The following is a 22,916-nucleotide window of genomic DNA, read 5'->3' as shown; positions in this document are numbered from 1 at the left end:
TTGATGGCTGCTGTTGCTGGGGAGGATGCAAGAGAAGGGATGCGGAGAGAAGAGGACGTATGGTGCTTTGTGGGGTTGGGTGGTGGGAAAGAGCCACGTCCACTGCCTGGCAGTGGGTAGCTGCCTCTGCTGCGATGGTTCAGAATCCCTGGTCTGGCCTCTGCAGCTGCTGAGATTGGATTTTGCTGGCCTTCTTTCAGCTCCTGTCGGAAGAATAACAGTTTATCTAAGAGACAATGCTTTTTGGTATAGTTCATGCTATTTTTCAGAAAGACTTTTAAGTCCTCTATTGGTTTACTGGTTCTGCATAATGGCCTTTTATAACACAGGAATCTTAAATAGTTGCAACTTGACTGCAAGATGTGGCAATTAGTTTTCCTTTCTTTTCAGCCTTGCAAGCAGACTGTAAGCCTGTACCGGGTTGTTATTACTCCCCAAGCAGATAATTTTCTAGGCCTGAAGGAAAGGAATGCTTATCTGTTCAGGGGCAGTGTATTGTAAGTTGAATTCAGTTTCATGTTGCTGGTCCTATTTTGTTAACTGAATTTGCATTGCTGTATTTTAAAAGATTTATAGAGAAATTATGTGTAGTGGTTAAAAAAAAAGGGGGCATTTTTTGTTTATGGTGATATATTATGCTGTTTGATAAAAGATGAAGAGGATGATAAAAGACAATGTATTTTGCCATTTTAAAATGCTGATTACTCTTTACTTAATGAGTTGCATTTTGAATTCGGCCTAATGGAAGAACTGTCCTGAAATGGAAAATAAGCTTTGCCAGCACTATCTATCTCAATGGATGATTTTTTTCTTCTTCTCCTCTATGTCTAAATAAGATGTAGAAAGTAGCAGGAAAACAACAGTTTTGCTCAGCTTTCACAGAGATATGAGAGGGGAGTGAAAGAAATGTAGAAAGCCTGGGATAATGAGAGAAAATAAACATATCGGTGCTCATGTAGTCTTGCATAAATGCCTGTATCAAATGCAAGAGAATGTGTATCTAGAGATCAAGAGAATATAAAAGAACTAAGATTGAGATAGCCACACTGGGAGAGCAAGAAAATGCTAAAAAATGATGTGTTCTTTTTAGTAGCATGCTTTCAAGTGGATGCAGGCATATAAATTTTGACAAATTGGTAGTGGAGTGGAATTTGGGAACAAGTAAATTCAATGGATTTTAACCTCGATAAGGAAAATAACATTCATAAAAGTTTGTATAAGGTGCGATAGATTGGAATCTTTAACCTGGTAAATGTTGTTTAGGACTGGTTTGATTTTGGTGTTTTTTGTTTGTTGTTTTTTTTGTTTTGGTTTGGTTTGGTTTTGTTTTAAGAAGTTGTCACAGCAAGGAGTATGTTCATCTGTGAACTATCAGGAAAGTTCCAAGTTTTTGTTATCTTGACCATTTAAAACACTCTGGCCTAGACTTAACTTACTTACATTCAGCTGTAATAACTACTTATTTTAATCACGAATAGTCTTGGAAACCCATCTATCTACAGACCGTTGCCTATTTGTTTAGTAATTCTTAATTCTTATATAATTACATATAACAAGCTGTGTTCCTGTGCTTAGCAATGTCTTTGGGGCATGGTGGGAAAAAAATGATGGTAAATGGATCATTCCTGACTTCTTATGTACAAACTTCTGAAGCTGCTTTGTGTGTTTTAATCCAAAAGCAGCCCTTAGAACCAAGGTCTAATCCCAAAGCTGTGTTGATGCAAATGATTTGCATGCCAAAAAGAACCACTTGTGTGAAGAAGGATAAAATGTGGGCCTCAATGGATTTTATTTTGCAATAGCTGCTTAAACATGTAAACTTGGTCTTATTAAAAAGAATGAGAAAATCTGTGTATGCCATTAGATAATCATAAATGTTTCTGTGCTATTCTTTCTTTCTTTCCAGATTTGAACATGGAATTCAACCCATCAGATCATCCACGGGCCAGTACGATATTTCTGAGTAAATCGCAGACAGATGGTAGGTTACTGAATTTATTACAGTATTTGCTGTTGCAGTTATCTCTAAACCCTTTATTAGAATGCATGTAGTATATAATTCCCCTCTCAAAAAAAAGAGGCGTTTAGAGGCATCTTGTTAGAGTTTAAAGAAATCAGACCTTTAGTTAACTATTTTGTCAGACTAATAGTAGAAGCTACAAGTTTGAGTCCTGTCATGTGCTGAAATTGTAAGTTCCAAGTAGTCGTTGTATCAGAACTACAAATATGGATAAAGCCTAATATAATCGTATTTTTAAAATATTTTCCCTAAATCCAGAATTTTCTGTGTAACTGTTTGTTACATTAGGCCAACTTTTGGGAAATGTGTGGGGAGTACTTTCTTGAGAAAATACCAGTTTACATTAGAAAAGAAGGCAGTCCAGAGTTTCCTCTGATGTAGCTAATACTGTAAATGAGCTCAGTACTAGATTTTAATAACAAAACAACCCCCATCCTGCCCAAACATTCACTCTTCTTCTCTCATTATGGATTTGGTATAATCATGTATTTGTCTGGAGGTTTGGGTTTTTTTATCCATAGACAAAATGATCTCTCTGGAATTACTTCTGTTAAGCAAACCTCTTGATAGAGTTAGTAGAGTAGAAGCCATTTATTGTGGCTCTTTCATTCCCTGTTGGACATGTATGACGTTGTTTTAGAAGTAGATGAATAATTGATGCAAAACACATTGTTCTCTACCAAGACTTTCAAAGCAGTTTCTACATTGTAATTCTGACCGTTCAGTATGAATTCTTTGTCCTTCTTTCTGCTGCCTATAAATGCTGTATTTGATTTACATAGTAAATTGCAGTGTCAAACACATCACTTAAAAATAATGTAGTTTTCACTTACTGTATATTTTTTGCTAATTTTTTGAGCATGAGTAGAACAAAGAGGACATACATTTAGGCCCTAATTGAAGAGTTGATTATGTGAGTACCTCTTTTGCTTTTCAGATTGTCCTTCTGAATTCAGCCCTGATTCTGTCAATACCTTATGTGGTTTTGGATGTGATTTACCATTCTAATCTGGTTTGGTAGTCTGTAAAGTGAATATGATAATATTTCCATAGTACACTGTATTATGAAGATTGATGTCTATTTTACAGTGTTTTGAGACTGTATAATCCTATATGGATGCTACCTGTTTCTTGTTACAGCTTGCTGAAAGAAAGGACAAAAAAAAAAGAAATCCCAAGTCCAGCAACTGAAATTTTGACCAGACATGATGATTTTTCTTACTTGTAGTAATAGTATTTAATTTATTGCAGGATGGAGTTAACTATAAGCATTTTTGAAAATGACAGTTTACACCCATGCTGGAGTTGGTCTATGAAACTTTGTTCTAGTTTAAGTATTATGAAGAACATATTTTTGAGTGAGAACAATGAGTTCAGTGAAACAATATAGAAATGTTATCAACAGGAGTGTAAGATCTGTTCAGCTATCCTTGATCATGTTGGAAAAAAATCCAAAGGCTGTTTTGCTTGTACAAAAGAAGAAAGATTCTGCAAACATTTATCTGTTGATGTATTGCCAAGAACCATCCTGTTCTGGTGGGACAACTCACAGTAGTTAGCATTTTGCCTGGCTGTACTTTGGGCCCCTTGTGGAACAAAGTGAGCTATAAGAGTTATCACACTATTCAAGGTTGTTGTCTAACACCAAAATGCAATAAAATGCTTGTTAAGAGGAAAATATAAGGGTTTTTTAGGGTAGGGTTGTATTCTGACAGCCTGCGCTGGAGTCTAGGGGACCCCCAAGACTTCTTAAGACAATGTAGAAGGCGAGAGCTGAACTAGCAATGTTGAAAACACTCAACTTGGGCATGTAACTACCTCTCTTTGTTACTTACGTAGTATTGGGCTGGCAAACCTTCCTGTTGACTGTAAGTGAAAATATTTCTGTAGATGAGACCTGCAGATGTTTAAAATACACATATTGGAGAGTTGAGGGGCATCAGGACTCAAGGTTTCATCCAGGATCTGGCTGTGACTCTTGAGTGTACTTCACATTTGTACAGTGGAAAATGGCCAAGTCCATCACTACATGCTAGAGTGACTTGGAGCATTATCTTCAGGCAGTTCCGTGTTTGACTTTATAGTAGCCCTGTACTCTTTCGGCTTCGCTGGTAATCTTGTAGTAGGGTCTTGGGACAAGAGCTGTGCTTCAGCTGCTTGTGATCAATGTGTGAGTGAAGAGCAACAAACTGACTACCCCAAATACAACGACCCAGGATGTGGCATCTCTGGATATTATGTTGTCTGAATTTCCTGTTGTACTGTGAAGCTTGGACACCATGCTAAGCAGCTAAATGTGTCCTGTCCCTCTTAGCCAGTAGCCCGAATGCATCCTTAATTACGTGAGAGTTCAATGAATCTGCAGAGAAGTTGAAGACACAATAAATATTAATTTGATTCCTAACTAAAGTAGCTTTTCTAAATGTTTCCAGCTCTTTGTGGGAATTTTCTAGGCACTGAATCTTACATGAGTGATTCTCCCTGTTTAGGGAGCTAGTAAAGAGTATCACCTGTTATGTCTTTAACTTCTATGAGTGCTTTATGCAACTTCTCCCTTGTTTGCTGAGTTTGGCCTGTAAGCAGCATGGTCTAGGTGACCAAAAAGCCATGCACTATTTTGTGTGTGGTTGTGGCTAAACCGGGGTTTCCAAACCTTAGCACTCCAATAATGTAACTTCCTTTCCTTATAACAGCAAGAGGGCAACGGTTGCTATTTTAGGGTGCTGGTAGTGGTCTCTTCTGTAAGTGGGTTATGGCTGTCCACCTCTCCTAACTTACATTAGGCTTTACATGTTCGATGTACTGGCTAAATTTTGTGGTATCAGTGCAACAGTGGGCTTCAGACAAAGAGGATGTTGAAATTCTGTTTATATAGTGGATAGAAGTGAAGTAAGCTGCACTTGCTCTTTAATGTTAACTAGGATCAGTCTCCTGTCTTGAATAAAACAAAAAGAAATGATTTACAAACTCCCAAAATGTGAGACATTTTTATTGATGTAAACCTCAAGGATTTTGTCTTTGATTCTAATATGGGTAACATTAAGATAGCCTATAGAAACTGCACAAAGAAAGTTTCTATTACAGCTCAATGAGAAATACGTACATACATGTACACATAGGCGTACATGTATGTACACATATATATGTGTCTGTATTTCCTCACTCCCTTTTATTTCAAGATAATATGTTTTCCTGCTATTGCAGAAGTTCAGCAATAACAGTTGAAAGTGCCTGTGGAAATAGTAACAGGTCATTGACCTTAAAATGGGGAAAACTAAGACAATTTGGCAGCATCTCACTCTCCACTTGAAGAGCTCCATTCCAACTTTCAAGTTTTAAAATGTTAGAAAGAAAGTAGAAGTTTAATTGTTTAAACTGACTCTGAATCTGTTCAGCTTCATTTCATCAAAACCTCGTGGTTGAAAGCCAAAGGCCTGGCATTGCATTTAAGAGTCTATGCTACAGAATGACAGTTAATTATAATACTATGGTCTGGTCTGCTGAAGACCATACTGTGCTGTGTGAGGGGTGCAAAGCATTTTTAAGCTGCCTGAAGCCAAGTGACGGAATTACCTCTTTACAGTCATTTTAGCTTGACAGAAGTGGCCTTTTGCCTTGTGCAATAATTGTCTTTCCCTTGTTTAAAGGGAGAGTTGCGATCACGAAAGTGAGCGGTTGTGACAAACTGGATTTCAGCTATACCCCATCGACATATGTTCTGGAAAGACTTGAGCCTTGTACTATGGCAGAGTGAGCCAGAAGCACAAAAGCACAGCTGCCGTCTTGTAGTCCCTCACTTGAGAATCCAGGCTAATTGAATTTCTGTTAATATGGGGAAAATAAGGGAAAGGACGTCAAAGTGGTACTTAGAAGAACATGCAGCACAAGCAGTGCTTGTGCAGGGAGCAGTGAGGGGTGTGTATAAATACATTAATATATTCTTCTGGAGATCGGAGATAGCAAATGGGAATGAGCTGTAAGTGGTATTCTTGCTTTGGTATCATCTTGGATGATTGTACTTGGGGAATTGAATAATGGATACAAGGGAAAATACAGAAGAGAAAAACTACAGTAGGGGAAAAAAGGTGATTAAAATGGAATTTGGAGTGTATGTGCAAGCTATCTTTATAGGATTTTGTCCCTAAGAACTTCGTATGCAGTAAAATTGTGATTAAAACACTGTTAAAACAGTGTTAAAACACTTAGCTGTGTTCAAAATTTCTCAGTTACTAGGTGTTAATTTTCAGCAATCTGCTCTATTAGATTTACGTTCAGCAGAATTGTTTACTGCCTGTACATTGTAATATGCAATAGTAGACAAATACTTTGACTGTTCTTAGAAGTGAGTATCTACCACCATTTTGTTGTTTCCCTTTAGAGTACTTATGTCCCTTGCTGGTGATAAATGCAGTGTGTGGAACTTAAGTGTAGTGCAGTGTTTTAGCAGGATTTCAAGCAGTTTAACTATTTACTGGATCATCAGAATTTTCCTGCTGTTTGTGTTTAATTCTGTTTCTTATACAATGTCCATAATTGTGGATCTGAGCATGTACTAAGTGACATGGCTAACATCTGTCATGTGTGATTCTCCTTTCTGCTCCCTGGGAGGAAAATTATGTAAGGATTTTTAAAAGTTTTTTCTTATTTTCTTTTCATTTTCTGTTTGCATTAAACACAATTATTTCACAGTATTCACACATCCAGCCTTGTTTATGTGAGATTGCTTGCTTATAAAAAAAAAAAAAAATCACAAAAAATGGCTTCTCATCCAACAGGGAATGGACAGGCTATCCCACCATTATGAACACTCTTATTTTGCTAAGCGCATTGGGTTGCATAGCTTTCAAATCATGGTGCACCAGAGTGCATTTAACCACCTACAGCATGAAACCATTATTATTTTAATCCTGCAGTATGATTTATGTGTTAAGTTGCCTCCAGACTTGTATCCTAAATGCTGTGGTATTTTCACTGGAACAGAGCTCCACAGGCTCTATTTGGGGTGAGTTAATTGGGAAGGTGCTTTAAAAAAATTAAATAGAGTATAATTAATCGGCTGTAATAAGCATTTGCCTGACAATTAAGACTCTGTACATCTATGTCCTTTGTTGTTGCTGTTTATTTTCTGAATATTTTGGCTAATTGTGGCTTTGACTTGCAACCCTTGCTTGTGGTGACTCATTCATATTCACCAGAGTAATATATTTTTATTGTTGTATCTGACATGGTGACAGTTTCAGGCTTGCACCTGATCATTATAGAAGGCAGTGGTGTAATGTATCTGGTTTCAAGGCTCCTCTATGGGAGTTAGTGCACAGTAAGCTATGATGAGAATTTGCTAACTCCATGGTGTAGCTGTTTAGATGCTTTCATACCTGCAAGGTAGTGTAGGCTACTTTGCAGCAGGATACCTTGCACGAAGGCACTGGTGGCTCAGGAGTACCCACACTGAGAACTGGTGAAGGATAGCTAATCCATTGCTAACTTGGACTGTAGCTTACTGCATATTAACTTTCCCATGCGGACCAGCGCCTGGTGAAGTACCCAAATGGATGAGAATTTTAATCCATCACCACACTAGTGAGCATAAATGCCTTTATGCCTACAGATACATGTTCCTTCTGTGTTTGATATAAATATACTTGGTTAGTGCAAAAGCAATTATAATGTTGCACATAGATAGCCTCCTGTTCTTTTTATTATAAATGGTGTATAAGAAGCCTAATCAGGAAAAATAGTCATGTAATATTTCTATCATATTTTGTGTTTTTGCAGTGAGAGAAAAACGCAAGAGTCTCTATATAAACCACGTAAGTGAAAATGCCTCGCTATGCAGCTTTCTCCTTGTTGTCTATATTATACAGTAAATAAGAGTTATCACACATGACTTCCATATTGGTGAGAGGATGCTGATGCTTCAAATGTCTATTCTGCATCAGGATCCAGAAGTATAGGTGTTGGCTATTGAGTTAGTGGAATGGATCTGTTGAAGACAGTATCATGCTCACAACCAGTGTACATAGGTAACTGGTACCTGGGACAAAGAGTTGCACACATTAGTATGATTTTAAAAATTATTACAAAAACTCTCAAAACTTGAAATTACATTTGTTTGCAAGTTTGCTTTGGCAGAGAGCTGCAGCATTTGATATTTACACAGAAGTTCTGAAGTGCCTGACCAGTGTTAATGCAATGTAAATGTGAATTCACGTGTATACATGCTGAGTATGAAGATGGGGTTTTGAAACTCTTGTGTACCCCAGGCATTTTTCAGTTCTCTTCTGTTTGAATCAAATTCTTGGTGAAGCTGAGAGCAAATCCGCTGTAGCCTGCTTTGGGTACAGGACCAGGCTCTTTGCCCCAGTTAGTGTTGTTTGTACTACTGAAGCACCTGGAACCAATGTGTTTCCCAGCAGGTTAAGCCTTGTGCTGAAATATCTGGAGTCATGCCCCAGTAGAATTGAAGAGGGAAAGAACTAATTGTCTCCCAAAAGGTAATTGGTTTTAGGGTGAAATGAAATGGGGAGAAGTTCTCAAACTTTTCTGTATCTGGAAATATAGGCCATCATTTCATGAATCATTTTTAAGCCACTGCAGTAACTGAAAGAAACAGATGCGGTTTATAGCCTCTGCATCCCTTTGTGCAGCTCCAGGTAAACTGGACTGGGGCATGATTGCAGGTAGATTCAGCAGGGTTAAAAGCTAAGATGGATCTGCTCCTGAATGTGATTCGCTTCAGGGCTTGCACCTGCAGAAAGGGAGAGAGACACAGAGGCAGGAATGAGGCGCTGAGTGGGGTGAGAAGGCAAACTGCTTTATTTGTTGGCAGAACTGGTTTGTGCTGAGTGTTTCTGAAACTACTGCCTCGCTTCAAAAACAAGCTGAGATTTTCAATTTCCCGGGGGGTTGAGACTTTGAGAAGTCATGAGGTACTGTGAGGCTTATAAAAGCCTTAAAGTTGGCTCCACCAGGTTAGCAGATACTCTTGGTGGTTCTCACCTTCAGTTCCCCTGTAAAACATTTCCATTGTTTACAGTGCATGTGAGGGTGGTTTGCAGTGCAATTGTATTGTTATAAAATTACTTGTAAAGCTAGTGCACTGGGTTCCTGTAAACTTAATAATGTGTACTCAGTAACTTCCAGCATGCTTTTTAGCCTCAAGCTTGGAGGGTTCAGTGCAAAAAAAAGAATATTTAGACACTGCAAAGCAAGGTATTAACTGCGTTTCTGTGACAGTCCACCTTGTGTCATGGGTTAAATTCTCACGTGTCCTGAATCATTTCATGTCATGTAAAAGATGTGTTCTGCATTAAGGCCGACTGCAAGCGGATTCCTCTAGCAGATTGAACAAAGATGACTACTACAAATGCTGCTGGAAGCACACTGTTGCAAACCCTGGTATAAAATATTTTTAGGCAATGCTGAACTTGTTGCAGAAAAGGGAAGGGTGATTATGTCACTGAGGAGTTGTGGTGTTGGTAGCTCAATGTAGGTGCTTATGCAGTTGATACCCTAAGCACTATACCTCATCAGAATTTCTTGGGTTTTTTTGTCAAATATCGTTCAAAGCATTGGCTAAGGTTGCAGCAATGTAAACTTCCCTCAGTAGTCTGGTCTACTGCTCCCTTAAGTCTGACTTCTTTGTACTTATAAAGTACTTCTTCTGAATTGCAAAGCTAAAAATAACCTTTCGCAAACTGAAGTCCTTACCATGGCTTTCTCTGTGTGTGTCCTTACAAGTCAGTGAAGTTTTTTAGTCAATACTTATAGATAAGCTACATTTTCAAATGTGGCCTGTGATATTCAAGTTGTTACTTCAGCACACCTGTGAGTATTCATTTAGCACCTCCTAAATATTCAATCTGCTAAAGCTGACGCACAAACTGGTGATCATTTTTGAAGTGGTTGCGGTGGCCTTTAACTGGCAACTGTGTTTAGTTTTGTAGACTGCAGGGAGCCATCATAATTTTCCTAGACTGCCTTGTTTGAAGAGGTTTGAGGAGATAGTTAAGAGTTAACAATTGTATGTGACAAATGATGGGTGGTCTTTACATGACAAGCGAATTTATGGTATACCCTGTTGGCTGATCAGCCCCTTTCCATCATTTTTCAGTGTGCTCTAAGTGCGTTTCTAACAGGAGCTACTGCTACTCATCTGTTTCCCTGTTTTTGTGAAGTGCTGGGTCTCCACATCTGCTCTGGAGGAAACAAGCCAGAGGACATAAATTTTGGAGTGTTGTTTTGTCTTCTTTTTAAAAGAACTCCTTGCCATAATGCAGCACTCTTCTCTTTTGTGGTTTTTCCATAACGTCATCTTTTATTTTTTTTTTCTTTTACAAGTCTTTTATACTTACTCTCTTTTTGTGACAAATAACCAAGATGTGCAACAAAATATTTTTATCCTTTTGTGGAGTATCTTATTCATTATTTTGCAGGCAGAGTTGAACATCTCCCAAGTGATCGAGGTGGCTGGCTAGCAAGAGAAGTATCAAGAAAAACTTAGTAGTTTATACGAATAGTTTCAAAATGTTACCTATGAAAAAAATAATTAATATTGACTCTGCATCATTTGAGAATGTAGTTGGTCAGTATGATCACACCATTGTTCTTTCCCTTTCTTGCTTGCTTTTCTTTGTAGAATATTTTAATTGGCTGAATAATTTCCTTTATCCCAAATAAAAATAATGGATTCCTGCTTTGATTTATTGCACTTTATCAAGGGCTGGCAGTTGCCACATTTCAGATTCACCTTGTCAGTAGGCATGATGGAAGAAGTCAGCAGCTGTTCCTTTTTTTGGGAGGTGAGGAAGGCAAGGGAGGAAGGAATGAAAGTAGGGGGTGACAGGGTGCTATCGAGAAGCCATCATCTCTCAGTCTTCCCACAGAGCCCAGGGAGACAGACGACAGGTTGGGAATGGTGCTGGATCCTTTGCATCCTTGTTGGTGCTGGAAGTTACCTACCTACAGTGTACGTGGTGTGTTTGCTTTCTTCCAGCCTATTTTAATTTCTTAAGTAGTTGCAGCAGACTCTACTTCCCCTTCCCGTTTAACTGACAGTTTTTTTTTGTTATGGCTTTAATGCTGCTTCAGTGTGCACTTGTCTTTTCTTTTAATCTGCTTAGTCAAGCTGCTGAGGGGGATAAAGATGCAGACTGAGATAGAGGCGTTTCCTTCTTCAGAGAGGAGAGATTGCGTCAATATCTCTGCCTGTGCAAGGAAAGCAAACAGGAAGACATGTTTTATGGGGTTGGGGGGGGGTGAAGAAAGAGTGAATTTTTTATTATTGTTTGCAGTAGCTAGTTCTTTGTACCGGGTGATTATTTTTTTGCAGAGGAAGGGAGCAGAGCTGGGGAGGGAAAAGTTGTTTTCTCCATCAAGTTTTTTCTAGAAATTTTCCCTTTCAGACAAGATGAAAATAGTTCTGTTTTGGCTCTGTTTGCCAAAGTACTTTCTTCTCTTCTTGACAAGATACGCTCCTAAAGTTGAATCTGTGTTCATGAGCAGTAATATCCAGTAAAAATAAGGTATATTTTTTGCATAATGGAATATTTCTGAAGGAAGATAAAGGGAAGGAAAAGGGAAGGAAGATAAAGGGAAGTAATATCTCTCTTCCACTTTTTTTTTATTTATTCTGGAGACACTTCATCAGCCTTGTAGCAATAGCTTCCTTTCAGCATCGTCTTATTTAGGGCTTATTTAGGGCTTATTTAGGACATGGCTTCCACTGTCTGCTACATGGCAAATGGATGTCCATATCGCAGCAGACTATTACTATTTTTATCATTCCAAGTAGAAAAACTGAAATCTGTGCGTGGACCAAAATTTTTTCAGCATCCTGGGGAAAAGTTCCTGGGCATCATTTGTGTCAGAACCCTGGGCCCTGTACGTGACCCTGTAGTGATTCACATCAGGGGAAGCGTCTTCCCAGTCCTGCTGATGGGGACGAGTGGAGAACAGAGATGTCCTTTGCTGTACATGGTGTGGCACAAGCAATTTCTGTGAGCCTTTTTGCATGCTTGAAGTGATGTATGGTATTTGCTGCTGTGTAGCCCTCAAATTTTCTTGTCAGATTGGATAAAGAGGCTGTTCTGCTTCCCTGTTGTAAAACTCCTAGGCATATGAGTGGTAATGAAACACTTTCAGCTAGTGATTATAAGTAAATAAGATACATGCTGAAAATGGGAACATAGTCTGAAAAGTCGTTTAATCCATGAAAAATGCAAAGCACAACATAAAATGTGAAATGTTGTTTTTAAGTGTACTGCCTGAGGCTGCCTATTGTAGGTTTATAATTGCTGTCCAGATTCCTTAAGGCATTTTAATTAACATTCCTTATTCAAAAAGAAGAACAAGATGAACTGGAAGATAGATTAGAGGCTTCTCAGGCGCTCTTGAAGCTCTCATAGAGATTGCTTAATGTGGTCTTTGCTCCTCTCCATTGCAAGATCATGAAAAAACAGGTCTAGAGGGGGCCTTTATAGGCTATCTGGCCCATCTAGCAGATTCCCTATACTAATGCCATTCCTAACATATGCTGTTTAAGATGCTTTTTCAGGCTTCCAATAAGTTAGAATGAACAGGCTTTCTTTAATGGCTTACCTAAACTTACTGTTTGAAATGTTTTTTTTCTAATATCTTTCAGCCCCTTACTTCTTTGCCTGTCTTCTGGGGTGAAGAATTTTACCTCTCCTGTCAGCCTCAAGGCAGTAAGTTATATGAAATGACAAACTTTTGTAGGAGGAGGAACAAAAAATAACTTTTAAGGTAGAATGAGAACACACCCGAGAGTTCTTTTACAAGGTTGCTATACAATACTTGTGTGCTGGGAGCCTAGTAAAGTTCCTCTGGTCAAATTGCACAACACTAGCAATTATACGCTATGTAAATATAAGCCTTTGAGGTGCTTTTAGTGTTCAAAAAAATATTTAATCTTTCATATTTGTAAAGCAGGGCGCTTTATCAGCAGTTAAATAGGACCTGTGTGTGCTGCAGAAGAGCTTACTAATGGTAGCTGAGCCCCTCAAGAGCTCACTGGTACGCTGATGTCATTTTCTATAGTTGACATGAGTAAGGGCAAGCTTTGAGAGCAAAAAACTTGCAAGTACAGATCTAGTCTAGCGCATCAGTTTTGGACATTATCAAATGATGGTGAAACCAATCAGCTGAGGACAAGGTTGAATCATGTTGTTGACCGATGAGGTACAATGGATATTAAGAGTGGTTGGACTAGATCTCTTTTTTGTGGTAGATGTTGGCAAAGAAGGGTAAGCATACAATGGTGCAGTTTGCTGTAGCTTTTGTTCAGGTGAATATACCCATATCTAGCCACTAAGTGTAGAGAATTGTGCTGTAGTATCAAATTATGGAAGATGAAAATGAATGTAGAGCTTTGCAGAGCTATGCAGAGAATTGTGTTGCATGGTTTGCTTGATTTTGGAAGCACTTTGTTGACCTGTAAAATCATGTTTCTTCTGTGAAAAATGTCAGAACTAAATCATGTCCTGAAGCAATAGAAGATCCCCAAGATAGGAACCTCCCTTTTCCAAGTCAGAAGCAGTCCTGGTATTTTTGCTTGCTGTTGTAGTTTGGCTTCATGTGTACTTCTGCATGCCAGTTTTGCCTATTAGCATTTTGGCCAGCCTCTACTGCCTGGAAGTTAACGGGCATGTGTCCACAGATGGGTGCAAGCATGCCTCAATTTTTCCATGGGGGAAAGTACTGTTTAATAGTACCTTTTAAAATCATGCAGTAACTTACACCTGGTTTGATGGAAGAAGAGACAGTACTATCATTATTTAGGACAGGAACTGCAAATTGTCTTTTGATGGACAGATGCAAAAGAACACTGAAAAAGGCTGAAGCTCCTCTGCTGAACTGGAAGCTGGCTGAAGGCCAGCTCTGGTACAGAAGCTGTATAGCTTCATTAGGGAAGTGTTGCACCCAAATGAACAAATCCTGCTGAGCATCAGGGCAGGGTGCCATACTAGTGTTGCTAAAGAGCTGCCAGGACAGAGCTGGCTGGTGCCCATTCTGGTCAATTCTGAGTGTGGGTTTTGGTCAGTATGCACCTGTCTGTTAGATGTTTCTACCCAGAAACACCCTGAAATGAATGTTTTAACAAAAGAAATAGTAACACTTCCCCTTTCTCCACAAATAGAGGTTTAATTTCCGAGTGATGCTGAAATGAAGGCTGAGAGAAATTAGTCCTTTTGTGTATTCTTATTTTGAATGTTAAGAATTTGTTGTGATTCCTTTCATAGTAGGTACATAGAAGCAGTTCTGCAGAGCTTGTATGATTCTGATGGCAAACGAAACCATTATATTTCTGATAAGATGTATTTTATGTAAACTTCAAGTAAATCCTATTGTTCAAACGTCTTAAAACAAACATGATTTGGAAAGTTGAAAAGTTTCAGGATGAAACTGGAAGAAAAATAAAGCAGTGATATTTCCTTAGTACTAACTGTGCAAGAGGGAAAAACTGCTGGTTTTAAGAGCTAGAAACACCTGGCATTAATGGAAGTACATTGAATCTTGATCTCTTAGAACTTGTTCTGTAACACATGTAAAAGCTTGGCAAGTTGTAAAGCAATTTTTTCCGTTATACATCTTTTCCTGTAAGAAAGAACTTCCACAAAACAGCTATTATGTATTCATTGTAACCCATAATATCAGCATTTCTTAATGAGCGCCTTTGATTGAAATGAGAAAAATAACAACTGCTTCTAGAGTAAAGCGCTACAAATCCTCTCCACCAAAATGGAGAGACAAATCTATCATGAAATGATAGAAAATTGGTCCAGAATACATCTCAGGAGGTTGTTCACTCTGGTTTCTTGCCTAAGAGCAGAATCCTGCGTCTACACTATTCATGGTATATGTTTGTTTTACCTCTTCTTTAGAACTTTCAGTGATGGAGAGTCTATCACTGCTCAAGTCACTCAAGCTATCCCTGCTATTAGAAAAAGGTGGTGGCTTGGGGTTTATTTTTTTTTGCCATCACATCCTCTCACACTTTCATGTCCAATCTTAATTTTCCCTAGTTCAATATAAGCCTGCTCTTTCTTACCCCATCCACAATGGTCATGGAGAGCAGTGTTCTCTTCTTTGGAACTCCCTTCAGTGGGACTTAAGGCCATTATTGTTGCTTTGTTCCTGGAGAAAAGCTCTCCAGTCCTTCTGTTTTTCCTTCTAAGTCAGGTTTTTCAAACCTCTGATATATCTTGCTGATCTCTCCTCCTGACACTCTGAAATCAATTCACCTTTCTTGAAACACAGTGGTCAAAATTGGACATAAAATTCCAGTTGAGCAGAGTGGAAGGGTGCTCTACACTGTTGTATACATGGTAACTCTATAAATCCTGTATGATGTTTTCCTTTTTTTATAAGAGTCCTCTGAAAGGTAACGTCAGCTGCAAAAATACCTTGATTCTGTTATCAAAGTTAGTGCTCAGTGTTTTACATTGAGTAGACCAGACCTCCGTGGAATGTCCCTTACTTCGACCTTCCAATTTGAAAGTGATCCCTGGGTAACCAGAATATAGTTTTCCAAGCAGTTTATACCTGCCATGTTTTCCTTGTTTTGCCCTTTGGGAATTTTATGCGAGGTGAAGTCAGAAGTCTTGCTGAAGTTGAGAAGCATGACATCTACTGAATCTCGGCTTGGGAACAAAAATATTGCTAATGCAAGTTAAAGTACGTATAAAGTGAATCGCACTTCATATCAATAAGGTGCTTTTAATTTACAACTATTTGTAATAGCAGAGACTGTCTAGGCTCCACGTGTGTCCTATGCGCGCTCTCATGTTTGCATATGAAGATTTACAAAAGAAGCTATGCCTGTCCTTTCTTTCCCCCGTGTCAACCTTAATGGTGGAACAGAAACTGAGAAAGATCCCGTTAATGTTAGAGGGTTTGGCTAATTTCTTCAAAGGCTCTATATTCTTTCTCAGCTCTTCTGATTTGTCTCGCTTAGAGCCTCTCTGGCTTGTCTAATGGAAGATTGTTGTGGTCAGCCGTGATGGATTTGAAATGTGAAGGCATTAAGCTCCTATGCAGTTTTGAGTGTGGATTTATCCCATTGAAACGGGCACAGAAGGGGGTTTCTTTGTAGGAGGGTGCTGAATAGTGAGGAGATGCTCAGTAACCTCTTTTGTCCTTCACAAGGATGGAGAAGGTTCCTGTGCAGCATTTTATGGAGGTTCAGAAGAGCGTGTTTGAGTGAACTGCAGGACTTTAGATGTCTTCCAGCTTAGTTGAGCTAGAATATGAAACTGAGAGTGTTTTCCAGTAATTTGGAAAGGGCAGAAAATCTGTTACCTGGCATACCATATTGCTGCAGTTGGATATCAGAGTAGAAACCAGGAATGTTGATCTGCCGATAGGTTAGTTATTCACATGGCACAAATGTGTATACATACCCAAGATAGTGGGTTTACAGTTGGCTTTATTCTTCAGACTGGGAGAGGTACCCCTTCCTGCCAAGTTGTTATGAACAGAAAGTGAGGCATGAGACACCACATATTTTTCTGAAGTGTGAAAAGTTCTAAGCCTAACGAAGTGTGATGTGGGCTGAAAACCGTGGAGAATTCTGTGATGTGGTAGTTTCAGAAATGAGGTGCGTGGCTCTAATTATTGACATGTATCAAATGTTAGAGTGCTGTTTACATAAGAAAATTTAACTCTGATAGTGGTGTTGCTACAGGATTGTTTTCTGTTTTTTACTTGTGCTTGCCTTGAATGAATCCAGTCCATTTATCTTAAATTTTATCTAAACCTTTAAAACATGTTGACACAGAAAAAGTAGAATTGAAACTTTCCATGTGCTTTTTTTTTTTTTAAAGTGATGCTGAAATGTCTGTACCTCTCCCTTTTTTTCAACCATTAAACTGTCTCAATTTCAGCAGGTTTTAAGTTGCTTTGCCTTTATCATGCCTGTGGAAGGTACTCAACAGACTAATCCAGAAATTTGAACTAAACTGTGGTAGAATAAAAGCTATAAATCACCAGTCCTCCAGCAATTCTGGCTCTGTACATCAGTGCTGGATAACACATTTTATGGCATTAATGCTTCCAGTGCTTCTAAATTTTCGGTTTGTTGACTTGCTTAACACATGATAGCTTGGAAGACAGGTGAATTGTGAACTTCCAAAGTATTACAAACTACCTTTCCAAACTCCTGGAGAATTTTTGAGAGGGGATAATTTTCATTTTCTCAGTAAACTTTTTCACTTCCAAGAAAAGCAGTTCAACCTATGAGTTTATTGGTCAAGTGAGGCACCTTGATGGAATTTGTTGGTGAGCTTTCAAGTAACTTGAACATAATATTTCTACAATTGTAACAGCTTCAGAAATTTTTTTTTTTTCAATTAACAGAAGACTTTGAATGCTCTTTCACTCATATCTGGGAAAAATAGAAGGATGACTCAGACACATGTAGGTTTTTACCAGGAGTCTATCTGTTCTCTATCTAATGAAAGCTGCTAAGTCTGCTGCCTGTGGAAAATGAAACATTAGAGAGATGATGGAATGCTGGCACTTGTAATAATATCTGTTTTGGAAATTAGGCAGGGGAAGATGTACTGAGGTAGGAGTCACAGGACCGTAGCCTAGATACTCAGTTGCTCTGAGCTGGTAAATGCCTGTGGATTCCACTGATGGTATTGACATTGGTGTCTCGACTGAAACACTGGAAACAACACTCATTGTAAGGCAAATTAAAATTTCCCTGTCGATGTGCCAACGGAATTTTAAACCTATTCTGTTCTAAGTTAAACATGTAATTTGACTGGTCTTAACTTTCCTGACACAGGTTCTTGGTCAAGTTATTCACTGCTGTAGGTAGAATAGGCAACGATAAAATCAAAGAGCATTAATGACTGTGATCCCTATTAGCTGATATGATGGAACTATTCTCTTTAGGCCAGTGGAGTGCTGGCTGCTCTAAACAGCTGAATGAGAAGCCCTCTTGACAAAAAAAAATCTTCAGAAATAAGCAGTGTTGTCAAATGTAATTTTGTGGCTGAGCTTTCCAATGTTTTCCTACGGTAGTGCAGAAATAGGATTGAAATATGTTGAAAACTTTTTTCTATTAAGAGATACATTTCTTTTTAATTTGCATATCGACTTTCACATCTGTTGACCAATTTTCTTGCTGTCTAATAATAATCTATTCTTGATGAATTAGTTTTTCTGAATTTTCTCTATTAATTTTTAGAGGTTTTAGTAGTTTTACTGTAAAGATCTCTTTCCCCTACTTTATTTTGTTAGGGCTTGTTTGGGTTTGTTTGGTTGGTTTGTTGTTTTTTTTTTTTAAATTCTCTTTTCTCCAGGCATGGTTTTGTATCTGTTTCTAATTCAGTCTTCACTGTTAATGATTTCTTTTTCACTCTTCCACTTACTCTTTTGGAATGAAGACAGAAACATAGGTCTTGTTCATCTTTGCTTTCCAAATGTATGTATATATTTGAGTAATTCTGCACAAAAATTTTTGCATGGTTTTGGGGAAGCAGGGACAGAGGGAAGATTTGGACTTGAAAGCATTAGTCAAGGCTCATGCAGGGATTGTTGTGACTTTTGCACTGGCAATTATTTCTGAACTTTCTGAACTGCTTCAAAACATGATCACATTACTGTGTGCGTCACTGTGAGAGACAGAGAAATTTGTTTTTTTCTAAATTCTAACAGCTCCTCAGAAAAGTGCTTTGGTATTACATAATTGCCATTGTTCTTTTACGTGTTTTTCATAGCATCCTCCTGGGCAGTTGAGAAGGAAGTACAGTTCCTGTTCCACTATTTTCCTGGATGACAGCACAGTCAGTCAACCAAACCTCAAGTATACCATCAAATGGTGGGTTTTATAATTACTTTTTTTGCTAGAAACTACATTTTATATATATAGGTATTTATGTATACATATTTCTGAACTATTACTAAGCAAACTTTAAAGGTTTTAGTTTTTGAAGTAGTACATTTATTTAATCCAATCATGCTCCAGAGGCAGTGAATAGGATGAGCAAAGGATATTACTCTTATTTTAGGTCTGTGCAGAGTCAACCTCCCAGTACTGCATATCTCAACAGAAAGCAGCAGTTAAGGATCTCAGATTGCAGCAGCTGAAATCCTTGTGCTTCAGTGTTCAACTGGGTACTTGCTTTGGATGAGTCCTGAAAACTTACTTGGGTACTTGTTTATTCAGAACTTCAGAATTCTCTGAAATTGAAGAGCTCTTTTCTGTTCATGAGAAAATTCTCATTTGCTAAGCTTTCCTTCCAGTTTTCTGTTTGAAATGGAAACTAATTGTCTCCAGATTAATTTCCTTATTGAGTGCAGGGGCACTGGCAGTTTATTACAAGGCAGTGGGGAGCTTTGTATGTGATACACACATGGGCTTGCCCTTGGGTGATGTCTCGTGGTTATTTCAGGTTTCACTGGTGCCTTTTTACATTTGGAGAGAAATGAAATTGATATTTATTGTTATTTGCATTTTGTTCAGTAAGGGAGAAAAAAATGAGAGGACAAATGCTCAGGCATTTTGAGCTGTTTGTTTATTGTGATTGCTGATATACTCTCTTGAGTTGTTTGTAGGATGGTTACCTTGGTGTACTCAAATGCAAAAATTTATAAAGACAAAATCTGTGCTGCAGAGATACTTACATAAGAGACAAATATATTCAGACTAACATGTTCAAAGGAGTTTGTAATGTTGGCGGTCACTAAAACATCTTCCTAATTTTAATGTTTAAGGGAAAAAGAGGGGAGTAGAGAAGGGATTTGCAGTCAGACTGACACCTAGTTCCTCATCGGCTATTTCTGACTGAAACGTAGTCTTCCTTTTCCTCAAGTTTCTTTTAATTAGTAACTTAAAAATAAATCAGATGAACATCAGAAAAAGGTTTTTTGAGTGTGGGTTTGTGGTTTGGCTTTTTTGGTCCTGGAATCTCATACTATTCTACTTTAAAATCCCTTGCATGTGGATTTTTGCAAGTGCAGCCTTTTCAGTGGGCTTTGGGTCCCTTTTTGCCTCAGAACTGAGACTGCTCGTGGAAAGAAGAGATGGGTTCAGTTGGCTGCAGCAACCGAGAAGCTTTTTCAGCAGGCGAGCAACAGTCTTGTGAAAGAGGAGACAGAAAGACAAGCTGCGGGGCGAGCAGGGTGGTGGCATTTGGGAGAGACTTGGGGTGTGTGGTGAGGGGCAGAGCTGTGGGGAGAAGAGGGTACATGTCAGGCTGGAAGAGCCGGCGCTGGGACCAGGTGGGAGGTGTTGTGTAGGGCTGGGGCCAGACTGCTGGCATGGGAAGGGTTGGAAACTGCAAGGGGTCAGAGGGTTTGAAAAGGAGTTACGTGAGGTGAGAAACTGGACTCTGGCATGTAAGGCCTCTGGGTGAGGTTTCTTTTCCTCCTCTCCTGTTTGGCTGCACATTTAGTAGATTTAAGGGTGGAGAGATTACAGGATTATTGCTTTTGTAGTACAACTTCGTTTCTTGCCCCTGTCCTGGCAGTCTCTGCAAATAAGTGACTGTTGCACCTAGGTAAATCTATGAGGGATGTATTTTGGCCAGCTCATTTATTTCTTCTGGGTCATGTTACGCCCTGGTATGTTTAAAGTATTAGTGCATCTACTGGAGATCTGCAGCATCAGTGGGGTGGCCAGGGTAGGGTGATGGAGAGCTCCATAACCTTCTTTCCTGCACACTGAGAACCAGCGTATGAAAAGCAGAATGAAACTTGGATCTGAGTTAATCTTGTACAGCTCTGGAAGACTGACAGATTCTGATATGGATTTCTAAATAGTAAATATTTTCTGAACTTAATTTGACATTTTGTTACAAAAGCAAACATATGGGCACCAAGCACAGCTCTGCACATGGATTCTTGCATCTGCTTTCATAAAGTGAACTGGAGCTGCAAGTGTGTTCCTAGGGGCATAATTTAAAATTAAATTTTAGGACCAATTCATTTTGTGACTGGCTTTCAGTCAAACTAAATCCATTCATAAATGTGTCTTTTGTGTTCAGTGGGGACTGTGTCCTTTAAATGTCCACAATACACAGTCTCTCTTAATTCCTTAAATATGTATATATAGGAAAAATAAAATTTAAAAGGCATTTCTGATCTAAAAACTTCTCATGCAGCCAGGTAAAAGCTATAATGTTCATACAAAGTTAGTAAAATACATTTACTCTCAACTAAGAAAAAATATTTTCCACTACATGGATGTTCAAAAGAAAAATCCCACAACCAAAAGCTGAAATAATTTAAAATTCTACTAACAAGGTAGTTCCAACATACTGTTTTCGTAACACACAGTGTGTCAGTTTTCATGTAAAAATTCTGGAATAAAATTACAGAGCAACCAATTGACTCTTTTTAAAAGCCTTTTATGGAAAAGAAAATGGGAGGAATTTTGCATCAGTATGAAACATAAACATCTTACAGTGAATCATTGACAAGACAAATTGTCAACAAATAGGATCAGTGAACTCCTTCCTCCTTCCCCTTTAGCTTTGACTGGGTTTTATGCTGCTGGAACAAGTGGGGAGGGTGCTGGTTCTGCTTTATCCTTCAATAAAGCTCTATCATGAGTAAAGCATGTGTCCTTTGATAAAGCTGGAATCATGAGTTGGAAACTGGAGAATAACCATGAGAAGCCATGTCTTAATTTTCTTCACTCTCAAATGTGAATGAGATCAGTTAGTTGTATAAATAATTAAAATCTTAGCTTTCTGTGAATATAAGGACACTTTTTGTCTTTGCGCAGAATATAAACAGAGGTACCTTGGTGTGTGGTTGAGAACATGGGAAATGCATAATGCAGTAAGTTATTCAGGGAATTGTCTTTCCTGACTTAAAATAAGTAACTTGATGCCAGAAAACTGTAGGAGCCTGGTAGTGGAGGCTGGTATGTGAGTAGCTACGTAGGAAGACAGCCAAAAGTTAGTAGATTTAAATGTAAAAGTATAAGCCAGTGGTGAATAAAACATTTCATGTTAGCCTGGCAGCATTAGCAAACAATGAAAGAGAATGTTCCACGCCTGTGATGCTTTCTCTTCAACCTTGGAAGTCAGTAGGAGTTTTATCATTGACTTTAGTGGAGTGGGGCATTAAATAGAAGGTATGTGCAACTTGGTGTGTGGAATATCAGTATTTTAGTAAGGTACTTCATTACTAGTGAAAGGGAGGCATTTGGAGTGTGCTGAACAAATGTTATAAAATGGTCTGTTTACAGCAGTTTTCCTGGTGTCTAACAGTGAACAGAAGAAAACAGGCTGCTGAGCATACTTTTTGTCATGCATTGTGCTAGGTTTTAAATGTACGTGTTAATATGACAAATAATATAATTTGACAGTCCCAAGATACTAACTCTGTATTTTTCTTTACAGTGTAGCTCTTGCAATATATTACCACATCAAAAACAGGTATGTGAATAATGAAATCTTGTACTGAAGATACTTTTAATCAAAACAAATGAACTGCCCAAACCCTAAAAATCTGTGCTCTTTCAAAATGTTTTTGTGTAGTAGTTTTCTAGTTTCCCATGCTAGAAATGAGAAACATATTCTTTTGTATTTTTACATATATTATTTTGCTTAGAAAAATAAAAATTAGAGGATTATGTACCATAAAAATCTGAAAGTACAGTTCAGCACTGAAAAACTTTAATGATTCAGTGTTTGGTTTTTTGTGCATTGGGCGCTTCGGCATTGTTGCGTAAGTTGCAATCACATATAAAGAAATCTGAATAGTGTCTTTCAGATTTTATTTTTTTTTAGCTACACCTTTGTAAAGTTAACTGTGAAAATCAATGATCAGTTAATGTTAATGGATTTTGAAACAAAAACCATTAATTATATAGTAAGAGTGACATTGTGAATAGATGTAATTCAAGATGCCTCAG

At 38.3% G+C, this 22,916-nt stretch overlaps 1 protein-coding gene across 2 annotated transcripts in view; it reads left to right on the top strand.

The window, feature by feature from the left end:
• The first annotated feature begins 1,912 nt into the window (after nt 1-1,912).
• The window catches only part of CCNY (cyclin Y), a 48,347-nt gene continuing 27,343 nt past the window's right edge, over nt 1,913-22,916 (top strand). The window contains exons 1-5 of one of the 2 annotated variants that reach the window (XM_009695033.1): nt 1,915-1,981; nt 7,796-7,834; nt 11,522-11,544; nt 18,769-18,869; nt 22,402-22,437. In XM_009695033.1, coding sequence (XP_009693335.1) covers nt 1,915-1,981; nt 7,796-7,834; nt 11,522-11,544; nt 18,769-18,869; nt 22,402-22,437 — 266 coding nt within the window. Of the gene's footprint in view, nt 1,982-7,795; nt 7,835-11,521; nt 11,545-18,768; nt 18,870-22,401; nt 22,438-22,916 lie in introns of both variants that reach the window. The other variant, XM_009695031.1, reaches the window with a different exon arrangement.

The sequence above is a fragment of the Cariama cristata genome, unplaced genomic scaffold, assembly GCF_000690535.1.
Source record: "Cariama cristata isolate BGI_N322 unplaced genomic scaffold, ASM69053v1 scaffold3502, whole genome shotgun sequence".
NCBI classification, from domain to species: domain Eukaryota; kingdom Metazoa; phylum Chordata; class Aves; order Cariamiformes; family Cariamidae; genus Cariama; species Cariama cristata.
This window is presented reverse-complemented; position numbering and strand designations above follow the sequence as displayed.